This window comes from Mustela lutreola, chromosome 17, assembly GCF_030435805.1.
Source record: "Mustela lutreola isolate mMusLut2 chromosome 17, mMusLut2.pri, whole genome shotgun sequence".
In the NCBI taxonomy this organism is placed as follows: domain Eukaryota; kingdom Metazoa; phylum Chordata; class Mammalia; order Carnivora; family Mustelidae; genus Mustela; species Mustela lutreola.
In genome coordinates, this window is record NC_081306.1 from 43,829,687 (window position 1) to 43,855,441 (window position 25,755).

General features: G+C 61.8%; 1 protein-coding gene across 3 annotated transcripts; it reads left to right on the plus strand.

Moving 5' to 3' along the window:
- Positions 1-85: 85 nt before the first annotated feature.
- Positions 86-24,935, plus strand: LIMK1 (LIM domain kinase 1). 3 transcript variants are annotated; one of them, XM_059154960.1, is made up of 16 exons: positions 86-345; positions 2,101-2,197; positions 8,270-8,408; positions 8,627-8,736; positions 9,792-9,998; positions 14,301-14,406; positions 14,497-14,663; positions 15,642-15,825; positions 16,569-16,655; positions 16,952-17,083; positions 18,469-18,528; positions 18,783-18,848; positions 21,569-21,725; positions 23,051-23,178; positions 23,414-23,571; positions 23,676-24,935. In XM_059154960.1, the coding sequence occupies exons 1-16, from the start codon at positions 291-293 to the stop codon at positions 23,836-23,838; spliced, it is 2,016 nt and encodes a 671-aa protein (XP_059010943.1). In that variant the 5' UTR covers positions 86-290; the 3' UTR covers positions 23,839-24,935. The 3 variants fall into 3 exon arrangements, with proteins under 3 accessions (XP_059010943.1, XP_059010944.1, XP_059010945.1); XM_059154961.1 differs by having other exon boundaries at positions 94-345; positions 23,123-23,178; XM_059154962.1 differs by lacking the exons at positions 86-345; positions 2,101-2,197 and adding an exon at positions 5,083-5,177.
- The last annotated feature ends 820 nt before the right edge of the window (positions 24,936-25,755 follow it).

Genomic DNA, 25,755 nt, shown 5'->3' on the forward strand with positions numbered 1-25,755 from the left:
CCGCCCCGCCCCCGTGCCGCAGCTCCAGGCCCCGCCCCGGCCCGCCCCTCCGCTCGGTCCCCAGGCCGCCGCGGCGCGGAGCCGGTGCCCGAGCCGGTGTCCGAGAGGCGGCGGCGGCGGCGGCGGCGCCGGGAGCCCCGAGCCCACCCCGGCCCGGCCCGCGCTCTCCGCCTCCGCCTCCTGGGCCGGCGGCGGCGGCGGCGGCGGCGGCGGCTGCGGCTGCGGGCGAGCTCGCGGGGCCCGGGCCGCCCCCAGCCCCAGCCCGCCGGGCCCCGCCCCCCGCCGAGTGCATGAGGTTGACGCTACTTTGTTGCACCTGGAGGGAAGAACGTATGGGAGAGGAAGGTGCGCGGGGCGCGGGGCGCGGGGCGCGGGCCGGGAGGGGCGCCCATCGGGGCCGAGCGGGCGGGGGCGTCGCGCCGGGGCAGCCGGGGCCCGGGGGGTGGGGGGAGCGGGCGGCCGGGAGGGGGCCGGGTCCTGCGGCCGCGGAGGCCGGGTCTGCCGCGAGGCCGCGCCCCTGCCTTCTCTGGGCTGAGTTCGCCCTTCCCGAGCCCTCCGGCCCCTCCCTGACTCGCTCCCACCCCGTTTCCCCCCGCTCGGCCCGGGCTGGGCCCCTCCTCCCTTTCATACCCGCCTCCCCCTCCCCCGACCGACGACCACCCGGGAGGAGTCCCAGGCGCTGCCGGGCCGGCCCCGGCCTCCCTCCGCGTGCTCTGCCCACCCGGGTACTCGCACTGGGGCCACCCCCTTATCCTGTCTCTAAGCCGGCGGGGAAGAAAGGGGCTGGGAAAGCCGCAGCCCTGGGTCCGTGCCGCCCGCCCAGCTCCTTGACCTTGAGATGGGGGTGGGGGCTACGTGCCAAGCCTCAGTTTCCCCGTCTTTACGATTGGGGGCTGGGTACTTGGCCCCCGGTACTGGTGGTTGGGGCCGGGTTGAGAAGCCTCCTCCAGGGAGCCGTCGGCGGCGGTATCCCGGGGCCTCCACCCCCTCTCCCTGCACCAAACCCAGTGCCTGCCATCCGTCGTGGCTGGGAAGATGAGTCTCATCCTAGTCTCCTCTTCAGCCCCTTTCCCCTTCCTGGGGCCCAAGGATTGGCTTGCCCGACAGTTAGGGAATGAAGACCTCTAAGACTCCCTCCCTGGTGTCCCCTAGGGGTTTCCCCAGCAGCCATCACAGAGGCTCACTGGTCCAATCCAGGTCCCATTGATGCCAACTCCTCCAGCCCTGCCCTTCCCTAGGGCTCCTGCCAGCCGTCCCCAGGCCCTTGAAGGCCTGCTTGGAGCAAGAGCCCTTCTCACTGTCACCCCTCCCTACCTTTTGGTCCCTGCATCCTCACGGAGGGCCAGGCTGTGGCCTGGGAGCCTGGCTGTATGACAGGCCTGCCCCCTCCAGGACTCAGTCTCCCCATCTGTACAATGGGGACGAGTAGGTTTGGCGGGGGTGTCCTCCAGGACCCACCCAGCTCCAAGGATACCAGGCCCTAGAATGACTAAGCACACCTAATGGCCGGCTTGAAGAGGCACCAGGCGTCCCCAAAGCAGGTGTCTGCGAGTGCCCAGCTCTAAAGCCCCAGGCCCTCAGAGGCCAAGGCACAGCTGAAACTCAGATGAGGCCAGCACCTCTGGGCTTCCTGCCTTTCTCCTCTTATAGGGGCTTCAGCTCTGGATACACCGTCCCAGCCCTGTCCAGTCCCTGCCCTTTTGAAGCTTCCTCTTTCTGGACAGCCAGGGGAGGAAAGAGGCCATGACAGGAGTGTCGCCTGCTGCCTTATCTCTAAATGCTGCCTCTTGCTTTCTCTGCTTTGACCTTGCTAAACAGGAGTCGCGGCAGGAGAACGCTGTTGCTGGAGAGTGGACATCCTGTCCTCCTCTTCAGTTGACAAATAGGGAAACTGAGGCCCGCAGAGGCCTAGCAAGTTAGCCAAGGTCTCAGTGAAACTCTCAGACCCACGTCCTTTCTCCTTCTGCTAGGCACAGCATCTGGGTGCTCTGGGTACGTGCAGGAGAAGGTGCCGGGTCCCCGTGGGGTGGGCCGGGCAGGCCGGACCTGCACCAGACCACGCCTCCCAAGAGGGGCTGCTGACTGCCTGTGTCCTTGCAGGAAGTGAGCTGCCCGTGTGTGCGAGCTGCGGCCAAAGGATCTATGACGGCCAGTACCTCCAGGCCCTGAGTGCTGACTGGCACGCAGACTGCTTCAGGTAAGCCAGGCTGATGGGGGTGGGGGTGCCCCGAGCAAGGCCTGCCAGCAACCAGAGGCTGGCTCAGCGGTCCGGGAGACCTGGCTAGTCCCTCTGGCACCGTTTCCACCTGTGACTTTTAGCAAGTCTGTGGCCTCAGTTTCCCCACCTGTAAAATGAGGCATGGGGTCCCCAGGGGCCTTTCTGTTTTGTCATCCTAGATCTCTTAGGAGAGGAGAAGGGAGGCCTGCATATCCCCCCGTATTACTGAGGCCTTCTGGCACCTAGGCAGGGGGAGGCCATGGAGGGCCGTGTGCCCCTGCCTATGGGGTGTTCACACTCCAGAGAAGGAGGGAGGATACAACCCAGGCTGGTTGTGAACAGGCACAGCCCAATAAGACCAGCCCCTTCCTCCAGGAAGCAGCTCCAAGCGTCAGAGAACAAGGTCAGGGCTGTGGCCAAGCACTGGGGACCCAAACGTAGCCCAGCCCCCCAGCAGGACCATCCTGAGAGGCAGGTGCAGGGGATAGCCTTAGGGTTAGCCCTAGGGCCGGAACCGGGGTCTCGAGACGTGAGACATGCTGCGCGGGGAAGTATGGCAGGAAGCAGTTCCAGGCGTTACGGCTCCCGGCAAGGGTGGAGGGTGACAGGACAGGGCCAGTCGGTGAAGAGCAGGGTTGGGGTGGGAAGGCATCCACCGCCCGCTTCAGGGGTTTATTTCCGCGGGCAGGAACCTCGGACAAGTTTGGTCTATTTGTTTTTTCTTTAAGAACAACGTCCAACATTTTCTGCAACTTAGCAAGGGCCTGGCATCCTTCTAAGGACTTTGTCTAATCAGATACTGTGTTGTCTCCGTTACTGGGGACACAGACGTTAATTCTCTCGACCAGTCACACAGCCAGCGATGATTCTGGCTGATGAGGCCAGAGGGGAGGCAGGCACAGGGCCCAGGGCTCCCGATCAGGGGTTCACAAAGGGGCCTTTGGGGACAAAGAGGGCTCTGGATAGCTGGAGAAAGCCACACGCACAGAGACAGAAATGGGAAGAGCTCATCTGGTTTGGAAAAGAGCGAGCGGGGGAGGAAGGTTGGGATCAGCCTGTGGCAGGACCTCAAGGCCAAGATAAGGCCCTTCCAAGGGCACGAGGGCGTCAGCCGAGGGTTTGCAGAAAGCAGGGGAGGGACGTGGGCGGAAGTGCTAGTGAAAAATGCCATCCCAGTGGGCAGATGGCGGTGACTTGGCAGGGAAGGGACTTCACAGTATTTCAGGGATCTCAGCTCATAAGGCCTGACCCTAGGACAGCGACGACAAATGAAGAGAGGGGACAGTTCCCGCGAGCGACCACATTAGCCACTGTTTATCGGGTGTTTTTGACTTTACCCTTGACCCCGAACACCCCAGGTTTGAACTGCGCCGGTCTGCTTCCACGCAGATTTCTCTGCCGTTTGATACCAGAGGTGTCTTCTCTCCGTGATTTTCTTAGTAACGTTTTCTCCAGCTTGCTTTGCTGTAAGAATACGGTAGGTGCTCCGTATAACACAGGAAACCCGTGTTCATTGACTGTTGATGTTACGGGGCAGGCTTCCGGGCACCAGCAGGCCGAGAGCAGTGAAGTTTGGGGGAGTTGAAAGTTACTCATGGGTTTGTGGCTGTGCGGGCATTGGTGCCCCTAACTCTGGCATCGTTCGAGGGCCAGCTGGATGGCTTGAAGCCCTCACCATCCCCCTGTGAGGTACCATGACTTGTGCATTTACACACGACCACAGGGTAGAGCCTGTGTCGGCCTCGCCCCAAGTCACTGCAGAGGTGAAGAGGGGAGGGGCTCAGGAATGGGGACTGGGAATAGCAGGGGAGCATCTGAAGCCGCCTGGGCTTTTGCCCTGGGCGCTGGGGAGCGTGGCGCTCCTTCAGCTCCCTGGGAACCACGGCATCAGCATTCTTGCCTCCACACGTGCTCCTGGCCCAGTGGTCTGCGCTTCTCCCAACGGCCCCCAGACCTGAGCCAGGCCAGTGGTGTCCCCACGGCCGTGACAGTTAGGAAGCTCTGTCCGAGAGGAGTCACCGCGTGCCCAAGTCCCAAGGCCACCCGGCAGCTGGGCTCTGGACTCTTCTTGCTTTGTCCCTAGGAGCCTCTCGGGACCATGACGCGGGGCTGCCACCAGCTCCCGGGCCCCGAGTTCCTTGCCGTGGGAGAGTTGCACAGGCCCATCGCCTGCCTCTGGCATTAGCACAGGGGGTCACTGTCACCACAGGGCCCACTCCTTTCTCCGTTCTAGCTGTCCCACCTCCTGTGGGCCCCACCTCCCAGGAGGTCACGGCCAGACGGAGTGGTCCAAGCGTTGCTCAGGTCCAGCTGCTGGCCGGAAAGAGTCCGTCCCAGAAGCCAGCAGCCCTCCGGCCCTGGGGCCCCGCCGTAGCTCCGGTGACATCTCGGAGGCTGGGTGGGCTGCGCCCCCCGGCGAGTAGGGGTGAGCACGCAGCAGGCACGCAGTTCAGAGCCCAGGCCAGGGTGCGGTCTCCCCCTCTCCGGGGAACCTTTCAGGCAGGGAGGACAGACCATTCGTGGAAGTCAACCTCTGTCCCCTTGGGAGCAACACCGGAAGAAGCAGCTGCTTTGGGGCTTGTCCCTGTCCCCAGGGAGTCCCAAGCATCCCTTGGTCCAGCCAGAGGCTAAGGGGCCTGAAGGGCAGTCTCCGAGGTGCACAGGGCTGAGGGCGGAGTGGGGGGCCCCGCCTCCCTGCCTGCACCAGCAGAAGGCCCCCCAACGGCTTCCTGTTGTGGGCCTGGACCAAGTCCTCCTCAGCCTCCTCAGCCGCAGCCCTGCAGCCTCCTCCCCCACCATGTGGCCGCTCTGGCCCCACCCTCTGACCCTCTGCGGCCTCCAATCCTGAGGGCCTGGAGTAGGATGGGGAAGCAGCTGGCTGGGCCCACCCCCCCCACGCTGCACCCCTGTGGCAAGGGATGCTGGCCCTGAGAAGAAGCCGCTTCCTCAGAGGAGCCAAGTAAGTGCAAATCCCCCTGCCCAACCCAGCCCACACCTCAGGCTGGGTGCCTGGTCTGAGGGCCCCCTGGGGCCAGAGGCCGCCTTGTGGGGCAGACCTACCTGGGAGCGGGCAGCTCCGGGGGCAGGAGAACTGAAACTCCTTGGTCACTGTTGGCCGCCTGTTGGGGGAGGCAGGCTGGCAGCTGTTGAGCCTTCCTCTGGCCCTTTGGTCCGGTCTCCCCGTGAGGCTGGTCCTCGGACTGTTTTTTTCTTCACCCCTGGTGTCCGGGGATGTGGCCCTGGCTGGAGGGCATCCCTGGGAGGAATGGACCTGTGCCTGCCTGCCCTCCAGCAGTTCCTCTGTCCGGCCCAGGGCCTTCTCTGCGGCCCGCAGTGCCTGGTGCTCCCCCCTGACATCCCTGCTGGAGGCAGCAGCAGGGGTGGGGTGCCCTTAAGAGCCCCCCCATTCCCTGCTCTGGCTGGTGGCCAGATACTAGTCTGAGAGGTGAAGAGATGGACAGGGCCAGGGGCTCCTCTGTGCCTTCCACATGCAGAGGTCCACTGAGGCCCTGAGTGCCGGCCCCAAGCTGCTCCCCTGTCTGAGGTGGAGACCCCCTCCGCAGGGGCAGTCTGGGATGCTCGGGGCGGACCCTCTCCAGGTTCAGTGTTCTGCAGGAACCACTTCTGTTCTCTCTGGGTCCAGCATTTGTGGACTTCTGGCATGGGACCTCAGAGAGCCCTTGGGGTGATGGCAGAGAGTGGGGGTGCCGGCCAGGGCTGGCGATGGAGGCTGCATGGGGGGCACTCCAGCCAGGTGACTGACTGAGTGGACTTCAAGGAAGTGGTGACCAGGGAGCCAAATGGGCTCCCAGTCCTTGGGGGAGTCAGCGCCCCATCTTCCGGGGCGACTACAGTGAGGAATGTTAGTGCGGGTGTGTAGGAGCTGGCCGTGTAGGAGCTGGCCGGCTGGAGAGGAACATTCTCCTCCCCCAGAGGAAGGCAGCTGCCGGGAGCCCCCACCAGGCCACCCACCAGAGGCAGGCGGGGCCCTGCTTCCTGCAGCCCGGCAGCCCGCAGTGAGGGGGAGACTAATGTGGTGACATTGCTGTGACGCGCCGAGTGTCTAGCCGGTGGAAGGGCAAAGTGAATCACTCGCGGATGGCACAGGGCGCGCGGGCGGTGGGGGAGCCTCGCCAAGGTCACGGTGCGGGGCGCGCGCCCGCCTCTTCGCGGAGCCGGCTCCTCGGCTGCGCACCTTCTCGCCAGGCTGGGGGCCCCTGAGGGCGTGCACTGGGGATCCCCCTCCTCCTGGACGGCCTCCTTCCAGGCCCCGAGCCTTCCGTGCCCCTTCGCCCACCCCGCGGTGAGATGCGCCCCCTAAGGGCGCCGGGGCCCCGGGGCCGGGTGTGCGGGGGCAGGAAGGGCTGGGGATGACGTCATGGCTCCCGGCCAGCGTTGCTTCCGCTGCCTCCTCTCTCGTCCCAGGGCGGTCTCCGGAGGCCTTCCCTCCCCCACTCCCACCTTTCCTAGGGGAGCTCATTGGACGCCCCCCTTCCTGGGTGCACCCCCACCCGGGTGCTTCTGCACCCAGGCGCTTTGTGCCTTCTCCTCCTCGACCCTCAGCCCCCGGGCTGTGGTCCCCCAGCCCCTCCCCTCAGGCTCCCAGACAATGGGGAACTGGCTGGATCCTCTTAAAGGGACAGTGTCCCACCATTACTCTGGGTTGCCGCCCTCTCCCCCCTCTTCATCTGCCATTGCTAAAGAGCATCAGTGAGTGAGGTCACGCCATCAGGGGGCTGGCCGCAGAGACTGACGGTTCCTTGCCCCGCCGGGGGACAGGGCGGTCTCACTCAGGTCCCCGTCTTTCCTCCCCTCCTCTCTCCTGGATTGTTCCCTTACTGGGACTGAGCTCTGAGCCTGGTCCCCTGTCCCTGCATGACCTTGGCACATGACCCAGCATGCTTAGAGGGCAGTGGAGGAGCCTGACAGATTGTCTATTCACTGCAGACTCTGGCCCAGACGTACATGAGCAGCCAGGACCCTCCGTCAGGCTCTCCAAAACCCAGCATGGCTCCTGGCTCTTGGGACATCATGTATTTCTGCAGTTGCTTGTCCTGACTTAGCTGAGCCCCTGGTCCCCATCCAGTTCACTTGGGTGGAAGGAAGCCAGGCATGTAGGTCCAGTTCCTGGCCTGTGGGATAACACAGGGAAGGAAGCAGAAAGCTTTCTCATTTCTCCCCAGGTCCTTTAAGGAGCCCCAGCTGGGCCTGTCCTGTATCCCCTCCTGGCAAAGCAGGAGGTCCCAGCCTTGATGACTGCACATCTGGGTGTCATACCTACGGTGTGACTGCTCCTCTGAGGGCGGGGGCCGGCGCTGGAGTCCTGGTTGAGCAGGGTTGAGCCGGCCCAGGCTGTGCCCCCTTCTTGGGACCTCAGCACCCAAGTGCTGGATAAGATCTAGGAATCAGGGAGCTCCTCTGTCTTCAGTGATGCTGGCTGGGGTCTGCCAAGCTACATTCTTGCCTTATATCATAGTGGAACAGGGAGGAGCTTTGCTTGGGGTTGTGGCACCCATCCCATGACCTTCAGCCATCTTGAGCCTCCAGAATTCATCTGCCTCATGGTGGCCAGTGTGGATTAAGTACATTGAGCCCAGACAGTGGGCAGGTGCCGGCTTTTGGTAGTTCTCCACAGCTCCCCCCAGGTCACGGCCATCCGCATCAGCCCTACCCGAGTCCCGGGTGCCCAGGTTCCATTTCCCCCTCCACCGGACTGGTGAGCACAAGAGCAAGTCGTTTGCCTTCCCTGGGCCATCTCCTTTGCATGACGAGGGACAGGAGCTCAGAAGTGAAGAGCACTTCTCACCCTGGGGCTGGCAGGTTGGCCAGGTGATCTGGTGCTCTGGAGGCAGAATGGCCATGGGTGGTTGTGCAGGCTGTGCACTGCACAGAGGCTTCTGGCTGAAGCCATCCCAGACTCCACCTGCTGAGCCCTGGGCCCCAGCACACGCTGCTTCTGCCCAAGGAAGGTGGCCCTTTTTCTCATTCTTACAGGGGCACCTGCTGTTGGGGAAAGGGGCCAGACTGAGTCCCTGTGCCTCTTCCCCCCAGGTGTTGTGAGTGCAGTGCCCCCCTTTCACACCAGTACTATGAGAAGGATGGGCAGCTCTTCTGCAAGAGAGACTACTGGGCCCGCTATGGAGAGTCCTGCCATGGGTGCTCAGAGCACATCACCAAGGGACTGGTCATGGTAAGCGCCCTCTCTGGTTCGCCTTTTCGCTGGTTCGGACTCTGCCCCCCCCCCCGGCCCTCTGAGCCCCTTGGTCTGTCTGTGTGTCTCTGGAACCAGCATCCTAGAGCCAGCCAGTCGGGCCCCCAAAGTTGGCTCGGGGCTGTCCTTCCAAGGGGAGGAGCCGGAGGGGCGGAAGGGGCTGCTGAGCTGGGTTGTCTCCGCCACTCCCCTGCCAGGTGGCCGGGGAGCTGAAATACCACCCCGAGTGCTTCATCTGCCTCACGTGCGGGACCTTCATCGGTGACGGGGACACCTACACACTCGTGGAGCACTCCAAGCTGTACTGGTGAGTGCCCAGGCCCCCTCCAAGCCCGGGGTGCTCGTTCTGAGCCTCCTGCGCCAGCATCCTTTTCCTCCCCGCGTGGGGCAGGTGTGAGGACAAGTTCGGAAGTCACCGAGAGGACGCGGGAGTCACAGGGAGGTCGCGCCCCCCCCCAGATACCCGCTCTTCCACATCACGGGGGTGCAGTTCTGGTACGCACCCCACAAGCTCGGCCCAGCCCACAATGACCCCGAGTTCAAGGGTTTTGATCAAGGCTGCAGATCCTCCTGTATGAGGACCAGCCAGCAGAAGCGACGCAAAGAGCAGAGTTGGAGGGGTCCCCAAATGTGGAGTTTCCATGCGTCCCCTGCACCTCGGAATCAGGACGTGTGACGCCCCCACCTGCCTTGACATCACCAGAGTTTTTATTGGGGTCTCATTATGGAGGCACCATTGGTTGAGTCATTGGGCACGTGATCGAGCTTTACTCTTCCACTGCCCACCCTTGCTGCCGCCTCCAAGGTCGGGCTGGGTCCCAGGCCCCCCTCTCCCCCCACCATCTAGTCACGTGGTTGGTTTTTTCCTGGTGACTGCCCCCCACCCTGAGTCATCTGTTAACACAAGCTCAGGTATGGGCTGAGGGACGCTTACATTCCAAAGATTCAGAGCCTCTTTCCCAGGAACCAGGACAGAGACCAGACCAATTCTTTATTCGACGGTGCTGATCAAGCTGGATTCCCCGGGCAGCATGGCTCAGTCCCAAATGGGCTTTTAATGACTTCCTCCTGAACTGGATTCATCCCCTGGCCTTTTCCTGGCCGGCTCACAAGCATGACAGTGGTAGACGAGCCCAGAATGACCGAGGCGGCAGGGGCTGGGCTGGACATGCTCAGTTCCTGCTCCGGGCCTATGGGGCAGTTACGACCCTCCGGCCCCTCCTGCCCTGGGGAGCCGGAGGTGGGCAGGAGAGAAGAGCCTGGGACGCGGGTAGAGCCTGGGGAGGCAGCGGTGATGCTGGTAGCGGCCTCACACCCTTTTCTTCCCCCTCCTTGGGTCCCTGCCATCCGTGGCCCTCGCAGTGGGCACTGCTACTACCAGACCGTGGTGACCCCCGTCATCGAGCAGATCCTGCCCGACTCCCCCGGCTCCCGCCTGCCCCACACGGTTACCCTCGTGTCCATCCCGGCCTCGGCTCATGGCAGACGTGGCCTGTCCGTCTCCATCGACCCCCCCCACGGCCCGCCGGGCTGCAGCACGGAGCACTCCCACACCGTCCGGGTCCAGGGGTGAGTCCGGCTTTGCCCGTGGGTGCTCTGGGTGGAGGGGGGTGGCGGGCTCTAGGGCTGGGAAGCATTTGGGCCACACAGAACCCAGCTCTGACAACCTGGTATGCTACATCCTTGGTCCACTCATTCCTTTAAAAACCACGACCAGCGTTAGATAAAATATTTTAAAACTTCTTTAGTCCATGTGTCACCCAACAAGAAAGGGGAATAACCAAGTCAAGGATAATGGATGCAGGGAGTCCGGGACAGACAGCAGAACCCCCGAAGATGGCCATGCCCTGAGGCCCAATTGAAATTGAGGCAACTTAAGCTTCAGTTTTTAAGTCCTTTCATGGCTGGGCCTCTGGAAGCCCTGACCGGCTCCAGAAAGCCAGTCCCATTAGACAACTCCTCCTCCATTAAGCTGAGATCCCAGAGGGCTCTCCGGGTATGGATGAATGAGAGACAGACCACACCTTCCATCAGTCCCCCACTCCCAGAACCGAAAGATAAACTGATTGGAGCCTGAATGGAAGGGGAGGGGGAAATCTCCTCCCACAATTCATGAACTTGGGTTTGCAAACCAAATTCGTAGGCCTGGATGGCTCAGAAACTCCCAAGTCGCCATGGTACAAGTTTCAAGTGCTTCCCCGCTAGCAGTGTTTCCAGTCCCTGAAAGAATCAGATGCAGGTCCTTTCACTGAGTTTCCTGAGCTAAGTGTCCCAAGGAAGATGAGCAGTTCCGCGAAGAATCACTGAACGCATACGGAGGCGGGGCCTGTGAGGAAGAGCCAGCCGAAACACAGGAAGGAGAACCAGACCTACAGAACCTCCAGGGACCGGGACGATTGGACACAATACAACATCAGTACGTTCCGTGTGCTGTAATCAGTAAGAGAGATTTGGAAGAAATGAGCAAAGAGCGAATAAATTCCAAGTAAATGGAAAAGAATCAAACAGAACCCCTAGGAACGAAATAACAGAAACCTCAATGCAAGGTTTTTAACGGTGGGGTAGGGCTTTAAGCTACTGAAGGGAGAGGCAGAGACCAACAGGATGAAAGCTGCGAAAGAGAGGTTAGGACCCGTGGAGGACAGAGGTTAGGACATAGGGAAGCCATTTGGGGTTCCAGGAGAAGCACGAGACAGTAGGAAGGAGGTGGTGTTTGAAGATACAGTGGCTGAGAACATCCTAGAACTATACCAATCCACGAACCTCCAGCCCAGTAAATCCCAAGCAGAACAAAAAGAAATCCAGCCGTGGGTCACACCATCCCGTGGAACTACTGCGCCTGAGGTGAAAGAGAAGTCCTTAAAAGTGGCCACAGAGCCTGGGTGGGTCAGTCGGTTGAGCGTCTGAGTCTGGATTTCCACTCAGGTCATGATTTCAGGGTCGTGAGACGGAGCCGCACAGCGGGCTCCGTGTTGGATGCGGAGGTTTCCTGAGTCTCTCCCTCCCTCTCGCCCTGCTCACAAGCACTCTCTCTCTCAAAAAACATAAAAAATGTCGCCATAGAAAATAGACATCTTCGAAGAGGGGCCACTGATTTCTCCACAGAGAGTGGGGAAGCTGGAAAGAAGCAGAAGGATGTGTTTGGTGCCCTGAGCCAAGAATAACCATCAGCCCAAGATTCTGTCCTTGGTGAAAGTAGTCTTCAAGAAGGGGGGAGAAAAAAACGTATTCGGGCCGACAGGATTCAGGGAACCAAGATCAGCGATGGGCAGGTGGTCCCTAACCAGGGTTCTAAAGGATGTGGAAAAGGTGTGAAACGCAAGAAGGCAGATAAAGGAGCCAGCAGAGTTGGCCAGCCCGCTGTGTGACACCAAGCAGCGCCCTGCCCTCTCTGGGCTTTGTACAGAGAGGCAGTTGGACACCTTGGAGCCTTCTAAGATGTCTCCTGGGCGTTGATGGAGTCCTTGAGAAGTAACCAGTGGGCCTGGGAGCCAAGTGCCAGCTTCTGTGGCACCACCGTGAGGCATGGGTCAGGAGGGGGGAGGTGCTGGGTGCAGGATGCATCCGGTCTTAACCTTGCCTCTGCCTGCCCCCCGCCTCGCGCCCCATGAACGCCAGCCAGGCCAGCAGCTGCCTCGTCTACAGCAGCAGACAGACAGACTGGTGAGAGAGCTGGGGGAACCCCCAGACCAGCTGGTCTCTGGAAGCCAGGCAGGATTTTAGGAACAGAAAGCCAAGGAACAGCACTCCTCCTGCCTCCCTCGCCGGGGAGCCTCCGCCAGCCCATCCGGCAGCTGCTTTCCCGGCAGTTTCGGCCCAGACCACCACGCCCCTCGGAGGAGCCGCCCTGCCTGCCCAGAGGCTGCTGAGCGGATTTACGTGTTTGTTTTAAGCCCGCCCCCGTGGACCACTTCGCTTTTTGTCCGGCAGCACCGGAAGGAGAGTTCTGCATCTGTGCCCCAGCAGGAGATCAGGGGGAGGCAGGGAGGCTGGGGGATACACTTCGAAGACCGCATCCACGAGAAGACTGTATCGACGAAATAGACTCCCTTCCGAGTTTTTATCTGGAAATTTTCAAATTTACGGGATGTTCACTAATGGAACTTTTTGGCAGGGGGGCACATTTAGGGTATGCGTTTCTTTCTACATATGCGTATGTGTGTACATTGGAATGATTTATATTTACACATACACATACGTACACGTTACTGTTAGAAAATTTACTAAGTGGCTCGAGATTCCGTTCCAAGCTCTACTGGCCCTTCTGCCCCCACCAGACACCTGACATTGTTCTACAAACAAGGGCGCTCTCCTGCCTAATTACCAATCGTGTCTCATCGCACAGTTACGACGCTAAAGAAATTGAGCATCGACGTGATACTTGGATCCACTGGCCAGCCCACGTTCATGTTTTACTGGTTTTCTCAACACCCTTAGGGCCACTTCCCTCCACCCAGCCTCCAGCCCAAGACCATACATGGCGCTGAACCCGCGTGTCCCTTTCCATCTCTGAATCTGTGACAGTCCTCAGCTTTTCATCGTCCTCCGTGAGCTGGACATTTACAAAGAGGACGGGCCAGCGGTTAAGCAGAACTCCCTCCATCCGGGTCTGGCTGACTTGGTGCTCTGACCACTTCGTCAGACTCAGGTTATGGGTTTTGACCTGATGCCGCGTCGTGATGCCGTGTCCTTCCTGCGGCCGCCGACCTGACCCACGAAGTCAGTAAAGCCCGCCGTTGATTCCTCGGTCAGAAGTACAGTCCTCTGCTATCCAGGATATTTTTTTTCCCTTTGAAACATCATCAATAAGTCATTTGTGAGATTTGAGTCTGTAAACCTCCTGCCCCCAGCAGCCTTTCCCCAGATGGTCTGGGCACCCGTGCAGGATTCTTGGCTGTCTCGCTTACTCCTGCGATGGCTACACCGCGGTGGTCCCCAAGTTTCTTCTTCCTCTCGCACGAATGACTTGGCTTTCCAGGGTAAGGGAGAGCTTCTCCCCCGTGTGAGACTATACCCTTGATGATGGAGAACTTGAACGAACCTTTTTCTTTTTGAGAGAGCGAGCACATACATGTGCACGAGGAGGGGGCGGGGGCCGAGGCAGGGAGAGAATCCCAAGCAGGCTCCACGCTCAGCACGGAGCCAACGCAGGACTCAATCTCACGACCCTGAGATGATCCGTGACCTGCGCGGAAACCGAGTCGGACGCTTAACCAAGTGCTCCACCCAGCCGCCCCCTTAGGAACCTTTGTCCCTCAAGTCCCCGGTCTCCTTTCCGTCCCACTGCCGGCCCCTTCCCCATCTCGGCGCAGAGACCGTGAACGTCCCTTAAAAAAGCTTGCGTGGAGACAAGGTAGCCGAGGGGTTCAGAGAAGCAGATAAATGTGGCAAACTGGCCGTTCCCCAGGTCCAAGCGTGGGTGCTGTCCTGCCTCCAGCCCGCGGCTGTGGCTCAGGGTGGGCTCCCGGCCCCTCCCTCTGAGTCTGCGGGAGGAGAAGCCTCTGCTTCATCTCGAGGGGCCGGTTTGGGACTCAGGAAGCCGATGGTTCCAGACCCGCAGGGGACTCCTCCTGGGGCACTTGTCTGCCTGAAACGCACCAGACAGTTGGAAGGATCCGTCTGAGCCTCCAGGACTAGAGCAGCAAATCCCACTCTCTCCGCTTTCACAGCCACAGCCGACAACCGGCGTCGGTGACAGAATTCTTTCCCCCAAACCAGAACTGCCGATCTAGACCGCTGCCATCGGTCAGGCATGCCACAGAGAAAGTCGCTTCCTCCTCACCCCGGTCTGATCCCCTCCGCCTTGGTTTCCCATCAGGGCTCCGGGGGACAGGCAGGCAGGGGTCTGACCACTCCTCTCTCTACCCCCAGGGTGGACCCAGGCTGCATGAGCCCGGACGTAAAGAATTCCATCCACGTCGGAGACCGGATCCTGGAAATCAATGGCACGCCCATCCGGAATGTGCCCCTGGATGAGGTGCGGGTCCCGGGTCCCGGGTCCCGGGAGCAGGGTCGGGGCTCCTCCCCCGCCTCGGACTCAACCCATCTGCCCACCCGCTCTCCCCAGATTGACCTGCTGATCCAGGAAACCAGCCGCCTGCTGCAGCTCACCCTCGAGCACGACCCCCACGACACTCTGGGCCATGGGCCAGGGCCTGAGCCCAGCCCCCTGAGCTCCCCAACTCCCACTCCCAGTGGGGAGGTGGGCAGCTCTACACGGCAGAAGCCTGTCCTGTAAGTCAGCCCTGTGCCATGTAACTGGAAACCAGGTCTCGGGGGATGGGGCCTGGTCCCTGCTCTCGAGGCTCCCCTAGTCTGGTGGCCGAGTGTGCCCTGCAGAAAAGCAGGCCAGTCGGGGGTGCAGAAGGCTAAGACAGGAGAAGGGTCATGAGAGGTGGGAGAGGGGCACAGCTGCCCCGGCTGGGGGTTACGGAGTGCTCCGGGGGGGACCAGCACCCTGGCTTCAGGGAGGATAGACAGGTAGCTCAGGACAGTGGGAGCATCGAATGTCTTTGGGAGTGTTCTAGAGACGCGCTGGTTCCCTGCGCACCAGGTGCCCGAGCCCAGAGATGGCTCACAGGGCCATGGCAGGGGCCCAGGCAGGCGGTGCAGGAGCCCCAAACTCTCGAAGGGAGGGGGAGCACGAGGAAGAAACCCAAAGGCAGCGTGGGTCCTCACAGCACACACCGTGAGGCCTGCTCAGGACTCCGGGCAAAGATTTTGGGGGAAGGGGCACCTCCTGGGGAAATCGCACGTACTCTGAGAGTGGTGGTGGGGAAGGGCTGTGGTTCCTGCTTGTCTGAGTTTGCCTGGAGGCCTCGCTGGCCCAGGGAGCCACTCACATGGCAGGGCTACAGCACCCGGCCAGGCTATCTGGCTCCACACCCCAGGGCCTGGCGCCCGAATGCTGGGAGATGAAGCCCCTGACCTCCGGTCCCCCGGCAGAGAAGGCCGAGGGCAGACGGTACTGCAGAGGCACCTGCAGGATAGCAGGCCTAGGACAGGGCCCTGGGTACCGGGTCAGGATGGGGTGAGGGCCGTACGACCACCCAGGGGGGCCGCCCCGTGCCACGCTCTCCCGCGCTGGGGTGGGGGTGCTGACTGCGTGCAGTGCACGGGCGTGGATGGGAGCGTGGCAGGCAGGAGGGGTCAGGGCTGAGGCCTGGTGCCTGTGTGCCCCGGGAACACTGAGCCCCGCGTGCACCTTCCCAGGAGGAGCTACAGCATCGACAGGTCTCCCGGAGCCGGCTCCCTGAGCTCCCCGGCCTCCCAGCGCAAGGACCTGGGGCGCTCCGAGTCCCTGCGCGTGGTCTGCCGGCCACACCGCATCTTCCGGCCGTCGGACCTCATCCACGGGGAGGTGCTGGGCAAGGGCTGCTTTGGCCAGGCCATCAAGGTACGGGGTGCACCTGTGCGGGGATGGGGGCGGTCCCGGTGAGACCTGTCTGTCCTGCCTCCCTGCACTGCCTCCAGGAACGCACAGTGGAAGGGGCACCCAGCTTCCAGACTCCCTGGCCCATACTCTCATCCGGCCGGGCTTCCCTGAGCTGGTTAGCAGGACGGGGGGACCCACTTCAGGGAGACCCAGAACTGTATGTGGAGGACATGGTTGGAAGATGGGGGGAGGGATCCAGAAGGGTCCTTCCGGGGCCCTGCACCGAGCCTGAGGCCAGCCTCAACTGCTTACCCCTTCCCACAGTCCCCCAGGAGAAACCCTTGGCTCTGATGTCCCCTGACTATGACAGGGCTGGAAGGTTCAGGATCCTGCAGAAGGTGCCCTGTGCCTGGTCCCCATCCCGGGGGACGGGAGTCCCTGGTAGAGCCGCCAGTTGACCTCCCAGCAGAGCCGAGGAAAGAGGGCTGGGCTCTGGGTCGGGCGGTGCTGGACCTGAACCCCAGCCACCCGCTTTCCCTCCTGCTGGGTGACCTCGGGCTCTCAGGAAGCCTCATCAGGCGGTCGATAAGTCCCGCCCCTCGGGGGTTGGGGACATCCCCTGAAATGCCCATGAAAAGCTTCAAGCCGGGTGTGTCCGTCTCCCCTGCAGTTTTGGGGAGCAGCTGGGCCTCCTGCACGGTGGGCAGAGAGCAGAGCCTCTGTCTGCCGGTGCTGAGTCTCTGTGCCTCGGTGTCCCCACACAGGTGACGCACCGGGAGACGGGCGAGGTGATGGTGATGAAGGAGCTGATCAGGTTCGACGAAGAGACCCAGAGGACATTCCTCAAGGAGGTCGGCAAGTGGACCCGCCCCGCCCTTCCCCAGACTTCTCTGTCGAGGGGGCGGCACGGGGTTCCGGGAGGATGAGACACTCAAGCCACAGGCTGGAAGAAGAGAAAGTGTCTCTCCTGGAGAATGAGGCGGGCAGGGGCATCGCTGGGGGGTGGGTGTGGCCATCGCAGACCTCACGGGGACCAGACGGGTGGGGACTCTTCCACCTCCGGGACCGGTGGGGGCCTCTGGAGGGGCAGCCGGGGGAGAGGGACCAGGGCAGAGCCCCAGGCCTAGCCTATCTCCCCCACCACCAGGTGAAGGTCATGAGATGCCTGGAGCACCCCAACGTGCTCAAGTTCATCGGGGTGCTCTATAAGGACAAGAGGCTCAACTTCATCACCGAGTACATCAAGGGCGGCACTCTCCGGGGCATCATCAAGAGCATGGTGAGCGTCCAGATCCTGCCCGCTCCCCGCCCCACCCCCGCCACCAGCACCCCGGGCCCTGGGCGGGCGGCTGCTCTCTGGGCCCCCCAGCCCCTTCAGTGATTCTGAATCAGACAGGGAGACGGGGAACCGCCCACTCCCACCTAAAGCAGAGGTCCGGAGTGGGCAGCAGCTCCTCCGAGCGGACACACAGGCTGTTTTGGGGTGGCCATCCTGTGGACCCCCGGCTTGACCCCACCCGGGCCCTGGGTAGCCGGACCCAGCCTTACCTGTCCGGGCTGGGGGTGGAACCCCTCAGGAGAGGCACCTTTGTGCGGTCCCCATGGGGGGGCTTTTTTACTGTTTACTATGTTCTGCGAAATTCGGAACTTTCTTTAAGGGCTTGAAGAAAAACTGCAAATCCAAACTGAAAACAGATTTGGGGAGGAGCCGGCAGCACCCTGGTGCTCGCGGATGGCGCCCCGCCTTGGTGTCCCCCCACCACCACCACCGAGATCGAGCGGTCCTGCTCCCCGGATGCCTCCCCCTCCTCAGGCTGGGTCCCTGCAGGCCAGGCCCCTAACAGGTGCACCTTCCTGGAAAGGGTGCTCTGGTCAAGTTCAGTTTGGAAATGCCGAGCTACACCCTCTGGGCCTTCCTCACTGCACACCCGTCTTTGATATGCTTCAGTGTCCTCACCCCGCAAAGCAAGGTCCCCGGCAGTGGGGAGAACCAAGCATTTCCCCAGAGGATCTGAGCCCAGAGCCCTGTTCGCTGGTGCCCTGTAGGCATTCTCATTGGGCACATCTGTCTGCCCTTACAGGAAAGCAGGTTCGGATTTTCGAAAAACCTGAAAGAACAGGATTGTGTTGAAGATAGAAGATGGTGTTTTTTTTTTTTTTCCTCCAAAGAGCGGGGTCAGGAGTCATAGAGGAATATTCCCCGCTTTGTGTTTGAAATCCCATAGTGGAGAATGATGTGGGTTTTTTTGTTGTTGTTTGTTTTGGTTTTTTTTTTTTTTTTTTTTTTTTTTTTTTTTTTTAAGATTTCATTTATGTATTTGACAGAGAGACATCACAAGTAGGCAGAGAGGCAGGCAGGGTGGTGGGAAGCAGGCTCCCCGCTGAGCAGCGAGCCCGATGCGGGGCTCGATCCCAGGACCCTGAGATCATGACCTGAGCTGAAGGCAGAGGCTTCATCCACTGAGCCACCCGGCGCCCCGAGAATGATGTTTTCGAGTTTTCCAGACACACCCCTTCGATGCGGACAGACGTGGGTGCCAGAGAGTGGGGAGGGGGGCGGTCACCGGACTCGCCGGGACGCTCGCTGCCCTGGCTGATCTCTCTCACCCGACCGTCCACCGCCGTGGCCCCGTTGCCCAGCCTGGCCCTTCTCCTCCCCCACAGGACAGCCAGTACCCGTGGAGTCAGAGGGTGAGCTTTGCCAAAGACATCGCTTCAGGGATGGTGAGTAGGCTCGGGGGGGGGGGGGGGGCTGGTGAGCTGACCCCACTTGTACCAAAACTCTGTCCCACTAACCTAACTCTTTACTGGAAAGTCAGAGGCAGAAGCTGTCAGAAAGCTCTGAGAGCAAGCAGAGGGCGTCAGCGGGGGGACGGGAGGAGCACCCCTCCCTCGTCTGAGTGGGGGGAGCCAGGGCCGGGCTGGGCTGAGCTCCCTGGGCATAGCGGCCCCCTGACCTCCGTGCCCCCTGCCCCCAGGCCTACCTTCACTCCATGAATATCATCCACCGGGACCTCAACTCCCACAACTGCCTGGTCCGAGAGGTGAGCAGCCTGGGCCCCGGGGAGGGAGGACACCCCCCCCCCCGCCGCCACCCCGCACACTCCTGGCCTCGGGAGGCCTTGCAGGGACTGCGATCCTGGCTTGCCTCCTCCACGCCTCCTCTGGCTCACGGGGAAGCAGTGCCAGGCCGCCGCCAGACCCAGCGCGGCCATCTGCTTGGACCGTGGCTCCCAGTTGTTGGGAGGCTCTGATAAACGGATAAAGGAAAAAGTGATGGGTAACCCGTGACGGCTCGTGAGCACGGCTGTCGCCAAAACAGCCCACGGCACAGCGACTGGGCCTGCTGCACGCAACGCCAACAACCCCGGATCTGGAGGGAGGCCTGGGTGTGTGGGTGGGCGTGGTCAAGGCCGGCTTCCCAGAGGCTGGGGGGTGGGGGGCACGCACTGAAGTCAGGAAGTGGGGGTTGCGGAGGGGCTGCGAGCCCAGGGTCTGAGAGGTGGGGATGGAAGGGACCATAGGCCCCATAGCGGGGGGTGACCGACCATGCGCAGCTAGAGACGGGGCTCCCTCGTTTCCTGGGGGAACCATAGCCTGGATGTGGCTGAAACGCACTCGCAGGGTTCAGGAAGCAAAAAGTCCCAAAACCAGGTGCTGACAAGGTGGGCTCCTCCTGGAGACTCTGGGGGAGGATCTGTCCCGTGCTTCTCTCCCGGCTCCGGAGGCTGCTGGCACTCCTTGGCCGGCAGCCACATCATTGCAGCCTCTGCCAGAGACTGACTTCTCACGGTGTGTCCTCTTCGTACAAAGACAGCAGGCCCTGGATTTAGGGACCCCCTCCCCACCGATCTAGTATAATCTCATCTGAACTGGTAGCATCTGCAAAAGTCCCGTGTCCAAACACAGTCGATCTGAGGTTCTAAGTGGACATAAATTTGGAGAAGGAAACTCTTCATCCCACTAGGCAGGTTGAGATCCAGGCGTAGAGGAGGCAGTTTCTCCAGGCAGGTGTTTGCTGAATGAACTCAGCACAAGAAGGGTTTCAGGCACCGGCAGTATGACATTGGGGAAGCGATGAGCTGGTTGCTGTAGAGTCCGTGCGGTTGGGGGGCAGGGGCGGTTGTCTCAACCCACTGGGAATTTCCCGGAGGCTCTGGGGCCACCTGCACTTGGAAAGTGGCAGAAAGCAGAGCACCGAGGTGGGCGGGGCTGTATCCACGGGACTCACACTGCCCCTGCTGGTGATGAGCGTCACTGCAGGGCTGAGCCCCTGTGGCCTGCAGGGCCTGGAGAGGGTGACCGACACCCGCAGCAGGGGGCATCCCTTGAGGATGAGGATCCCTTGAGGATGAGGAGTTGTGAGCTCCCCGCCCGCCATCCCCAGAATCCATCTCTGCACAAAGCAGAACTTCTGCCCACCATCTGGGGCCTCTGAGGATCCACTGGTCACCCTTGGCTGGTCAGCCTTCGCTGTTTCCCACTGCAGGGTCTGGGCGGCTGCTGTATCATTAGTCCCTGGGGGGGCCCCTCAAAAGTGGAGGCCTGCACAGAGGGATGGGGCTGGAAGGAGCCCTTGAACGATCCTGGCAGACCCTGCCTGTGCTCAGCCCCTCTCTTGCTTGCTGTCCTTGTACAGTGTCCTCTAGGCAGCTGTCCGCATTCGTGTCACTCCTAGAGGCGACACAGAGTCCTTCTCTTAAGAGTTAGCCTGGTCCTAGGGCGCCTGGGTAGCTTAGTAGGTTAAAGCCTCTGCCTTCGGCTCAGGTCACCGTCCCCGGGTTCTGGGATCAAGCCCCGCATCCGTCTCTCTGCTCAGCGGGGAGCCTGCTTCCCCCTCTCTCTCTGCCTGCCTCTCTGCCTACTTGTGATCTCTCTGTGTCAAATAAATAAATAGAATCTTTAAAAAAAAAAAAAAAAGAGTTACCCTGGTTCTAAGCTCCCCCTGGCCGGGGCCGCGGCCTCCCACTCTGGGCCCACTCCTCAGCGTCCGGGCACCATGGCCAATCCTGGTGCTGGCACAGAGGGTCCGTTAGAGGACCTCCCCAGCGCCCTGACTTGTCACCGGTGCCCTGGGGTGCCCCCCAGCCCTTCAGGGGGGCCCTTCCCTGGTTTTCCATCTTTTTTTTTTTTTTTAAGATTTTATTTATTTGACAAAGAAAGAGATCACAAGCAGGTAGAGAGGCAGGCGGTGGGGGTCAGGGGGAAGCAGGCTCCCCACTGAGCAGGGAGCCCGATGCCGGGCTCAGTCCCAGGACCCTGGGATCATGACCCGAGCGGAAGGCAGAGGCCCATCAACTGAGCCATCCAGGCGCCCCCTGATTTTCCATCCTGCGGGGTAGACACAGCAGTCAGCATCTCCACTCCGCAGGGTTCGGGGCGTACAGGGGCTTCCTGCAAACCTCAAACAGTGGAGCTGACCGGCTGGATGGCCTCGGGCAGCTTTCTTAACCTCTCTGGGCCTGAGTAATAGCCTGTGTGAAGTCGGTGTGAAAATAACCTCCCCAGATTGCTGGAGGGAGGAGTAAGAGACAAAGCTATCCCTGGCAGAGCAGAGCACCTGGGTCTGGAAGGGGAGCCACCACCGTCCCCATGCAGCCCGGTGGCCCTGGCACCCTGACGGGGCGGGCAGAGTACTCCCAGGCCCCCAGGAGTCCGGGGCATGTCCTCGGAGCCGGCTGCGGACCGGTCCCCACCGGGCGTGGGGTGGGCTGGTGGTGCCGGGAGCCTGTCCCAGCGTGGCCCTGCTTCCTCATCACCCTAGAACAAGAACGTGGTGGTGGCCGACTTCGGGCTGGCCCGGCTCATGGTGGAAGAGAAGACCCAGCCCGCGGACCTGCGAAGCCTCAAGAAGCCAGACCGCAAGAAGCGATACACGGTGGTGGGTAACCCATACTGGATGGCGCCCGAGATGATCAACGGTGAGTGGGCGGCCCCCCGGTCCCCGGCCTCCGCTTCCTCCCCTCGGCTCCCTCCTCGCCTCCTGCGACCCGTTCCCTGTCCCACTGTAACAGATCGCCCCCCGCGTGGCTTGGAGACCAAGTTACCACTAGTCCCAGGAGTGGGAAGTCCACGTCGGTCTCGGGTGTCAGCTGGGCCGGGTTCCTTCTGGAGGCTCGAGGGGAGAACCCCTTTCCCTTCTGGCCTGTACAGGCTGCCTCCGTCCCTTGGCCCGAGAGGCCCCTTCGCCGACGAAGGCTAGGACCCTGGCCCCTTCTCTGACCTCTGTCCGTTGTCAGGTCTCCTTCCTTGCCTGCGTCCCTCATAAGAAACGTGGTTGTACCGTCCTCTGTCCACGCCCAGATCCTGAGCTTAATCAAATGAGCATGTCCCACGCAAGGCGACATCTCCACGGGGCCCAGGGAGTAGGTGGTGGGGCCCCTCTCCTGCTCCATTTCTTTTTGGTCAGGCCCATCACCCAGTGCCCCACGTGTGGCCACACGGCGTGCTATAAAGTCCCCGCGCGGGCAGGTGCACACACGGGGTCGGGAGGGCCAGGGGATGGGGCCCCCTCGGCGCAGCACCACCCACGTCCCGGCCCGCTGGCAGCCTGCAAGACGGGGCTCGCTCCCTGCTTTTAAGGGGGTCTCTGAGCATCCGCTGAGGAGCTGAGGCTTGTAAACTAGTGAGAATCGGACATGGGGGAGCGGCTGTATGGGTCGTTAATGTCGCGCGGTAGACAGTCGCACACCGCACGTCACAGCTGAAGAACCCAAGCCTCAGAGAGCCTGTGCCCGTCCCCGGGGCTGCCGTCAACAGACTTCCACCAGCTGGCCGGCTTAAACAACAGAAATGAATTCTCTCATAGTTCTGGAAACCCAAAGTCGGAAATTCAGGAGAGCCGTGGGCCCTCCAGGGATCTGAGGGGAGAACCCACTCCCGGCTGCGGGGGGCTGTCTCGGGCTTGTGGCCCCCGCTGCCTCTCCTGTCTCCTCTTCCTCCTAAGACCCTCATAACGGTGCTTAGAGCCCACCCAGATAACCCAGGATTCTCTCGTTTCCAGGTCCTTAGCAATCATATGGTCAAAGACCTTATTTCTAAGAGAGCAGGGGTCACCCGTCCCGGGGGTGTGACATGGATATATTTCGAGGCCACCATGTGGTCCGTGACTTGCCTAAAGTCACAGCTGGTCAGTGGTCAAGCCCTGCCCAGGGCTCTCATTCTCATCCCCCAAAGGTTTGCGCAGACCTGGTAGGGTTGGGGTAAGGGGGCAGAGCCTAAGCCCTGGTCCTGTGGACACCGCTAGCGTCCCCTCCTGGCCCCGGCCGCCTGGTCCCTGAGCCAGCCTCGCCTGCTGACAGCCGGTCTCTCCACCCAGGCCGCAGCTACGACGAGAAGGTGGACGTGTTTTCCTTTGGAATCGTCCTGTGCGAGGTAGGTCCGGGGGGCGGGCGACAGTCGGCATCAGGCTTGGTGGCTCCGGTCCACCCCCGACACTCCCAGGGCCCGGGCTGGAAGTCTGCAGGAGCCGCCCACAGCAGCTGCACCCCTGGGGGAGTGTGGTGGCCTGGCACCTGCTCCCAGCCACCGGGGCACCCCCTCCACCCCCACCCTGCCCCGGCCAAGCCCTCCACTACCCTGGGTAACTGCTGGGCCTTGCGCTGGACAGATCATTGGGCGGGTGAACGCAGACCCCGACTACCTGCCCCGCACCATGGACTTCGGCCTCAATGTGCGAGGCTTCCTGGACCGTTACTGCCCCCCGAACTGCCCGCCGAGCTTCTTCCCCATCACCGTGCGCTGCTGCGATCTGGACCCTGAGAAGAGGTCAGTGTAGCCTGGGCTCCCCAGGGAGGGGCAGCCCTAGGGGTGGGCCCCGTCCCCTCCGGGGCAGAACCCAACACCCCCTGCCCCCGCCTGTGCCCCCTCAGGCCTTCCTTTGGGAAGCTGGAGCAGTGGCTGGAGACCCTCCGCATGCACCTGGCCGGCCACCTGCCGCTGGGCCCGCAGCTGGAGCAGCTGGACAAGGGCTTCTGGGAGACCTACCGGCGCGGCGAGAGCGGACTGCCTGCGCACCCCGAGGTCCCCGACTGAGCCCGGCCCACCCAGCCGCCCCCATCCCCACCGCCGGCACCGCTGCTCCTCTGCGGGTCCTGGCGGGGTGCGGAGCCCCCAGACTCCTCCCTGGCGCCGGGCCCTGCCTTGCCTTCTCCTCCCCTGCGGGCCGAGGCCCCAGAGCTGGCCTGGCCGCGCGCACACACAGTCACCTCGCCCTGCCTTACCTCCGCCGCGGTGGGGCCGCCCCCTCTCGCTTCTCCTTGCATGAGCCGGAGGGCCCGCGTGAGTCCAGCCCCATCCTGCACCCTTCCGCGCCCCCCCCAGCCGTCCTGTGCACCCCCACCCGTCTGCAGCGCCTCTGAGGCTGGACTGGTAGACGCCTCCCACCGCCCGGATAGGCAGGGGAGGGCGCGGAGTGAGGGAGAGGCCCCGCGGCTGGGGTGCGTCGCCCCCGGGGGTGTCTCGTAGCCAGAGGTATCGATATTTACTCAAACCCCCGAAGGCGGAGAGGTCTGCCCCTGCAGGATGGAAACCCCCAGTCGCTCAGCCGCAGGCCTCTCTTGGCTTTGGGTCTCTTTGTGTCTTTCTTGAAGTCACTTTAGTGAGAAGCAGGTACCAGGCCTCAGGGTGAAGGGAGGGTCCGCGGGGGACAGGGGAGTCGCTGGGCAGAGCGGACGAGGCAGGTGTCCACCAGCATCCCCGCCCCCGCAGTTCATCTCAGTACCCCCCCCCCCGGGGGGGGGCTTCTCCCCAGGTATCTCCCTCCCCCCATCCCCCTCCCCCGCCGTGGCCCTCTGTCCTCTGGGTTCTTTCTGTGTAATCTATTTTTTAAGAAGAATTTGTATTATTTTTTCATACGGCCGTAGCAGCTGCTGTCGGGGGGGGCTTGGGGTTTTATTTTTCTGGCGGGCGGGGGTTGGGGGGCCATTTTGTCACTTCGCCTCGGTTGAGCATCTAGGAAGTATTAAAACTGTGAAGCCTTCTCAGTGCACTTTGAACCTGGAAAACAATCCCAACAGGCCCATGGCATTACGAGGCCAGGACAGGGGACACGTCCCCTCCGTCCGGGAACCGTGATGTCTAAGGAACACGCATCCAGACTCAGAACAATAAAATAAATTCCATACTCCCCACGCGGATTCCCCGTCGCCGTGTGTGTCTGGGGCCCCGAGGAACCGGGAACGAGTAGCACTTTGTGACAGAAGCCCCGAGGGAAGACCAAAGAGGAACGCGGGTGGGGACAGCTGGCAGGGCGGGAGTGGGGGGCAGGGGCGGCCCCCCCAAAACGGAAAGTTCTCCAAAGCTGGGTTTGGGAGCCGGGAGGACGAGGTACCAGGGAATGTATTGCTTTCACGGACTAAGAAATGTTCTTCCTACGACATTAAGGGGTTCAGTCAGGAAAGGCCACCGGCTCTTTCACATGGAGAGGCTTTCGATAGAAGGCTGCCGTGGCCCTGGCGGGGGCATTTAGGAAAAGAAGGGGTTACTTTAGCTATCTGCTGTTGCTGTATCAAATCACCCCTTAAACTCAGCAGCTCCAAAAAATTGGGGAGCAGCTTGGGTCGGTGGTTTAGGCCTGGGGTCTCTTCCTGAGGTTGTGCTCGCATACTGTCTTGGCTGCAGCCCTCTAAGGACGTGATGGGAGCTGGAGGGTCCCCACTCAAGGACCCTTGGGGCTTCCACACATGGCGGCAAGCTGATGCCAGCTGCTGACCCGAGGCCTCGGTGCCCATCTGGGCCTCTCCACCGGGCTCCTGGAGCATCCCGAGAGCCGAGCAGAAGCGGTGCTGCCTTTCATGACCCCATCTCAGAAGTCACAACATTCCTTCCACCATATTCCGCTGGTCACGTGGGCCACCCTGATTCCCTGTAGGAGCGGACGACACAAGGCCACCAGAAGGGATCAGTGGGGGTCTTGGAAGCTGGCTAGGACCTTGGAGAGACCTTGGGAGA

Excerpts from the sequence above, each read along its gene's own strand:
- LIMK1 (XM_059154960.1), top strand. The coding sequence starts at position 291 with ATGAGGTTGACGCTACTTTGTTGCACCTGGAGGGAAGAACGTATGGGA. Across the intron at positions 2,198-8,269 it reads TGGCACGCAGACTGCTTCAG|GTGTTGTGAGTGCAGTGCCC; the intron begins GTAAGCCAGGCT and ends TCTTCCCCCCAG. Across the intron at positions 16,656-16,951 it reads AGAGGACATTCCTCAAGGAG|GTGAAGGTCATGAGATGCCT; the intron begins GTCGGCAAGTGG and ends CCCCACCACCAG.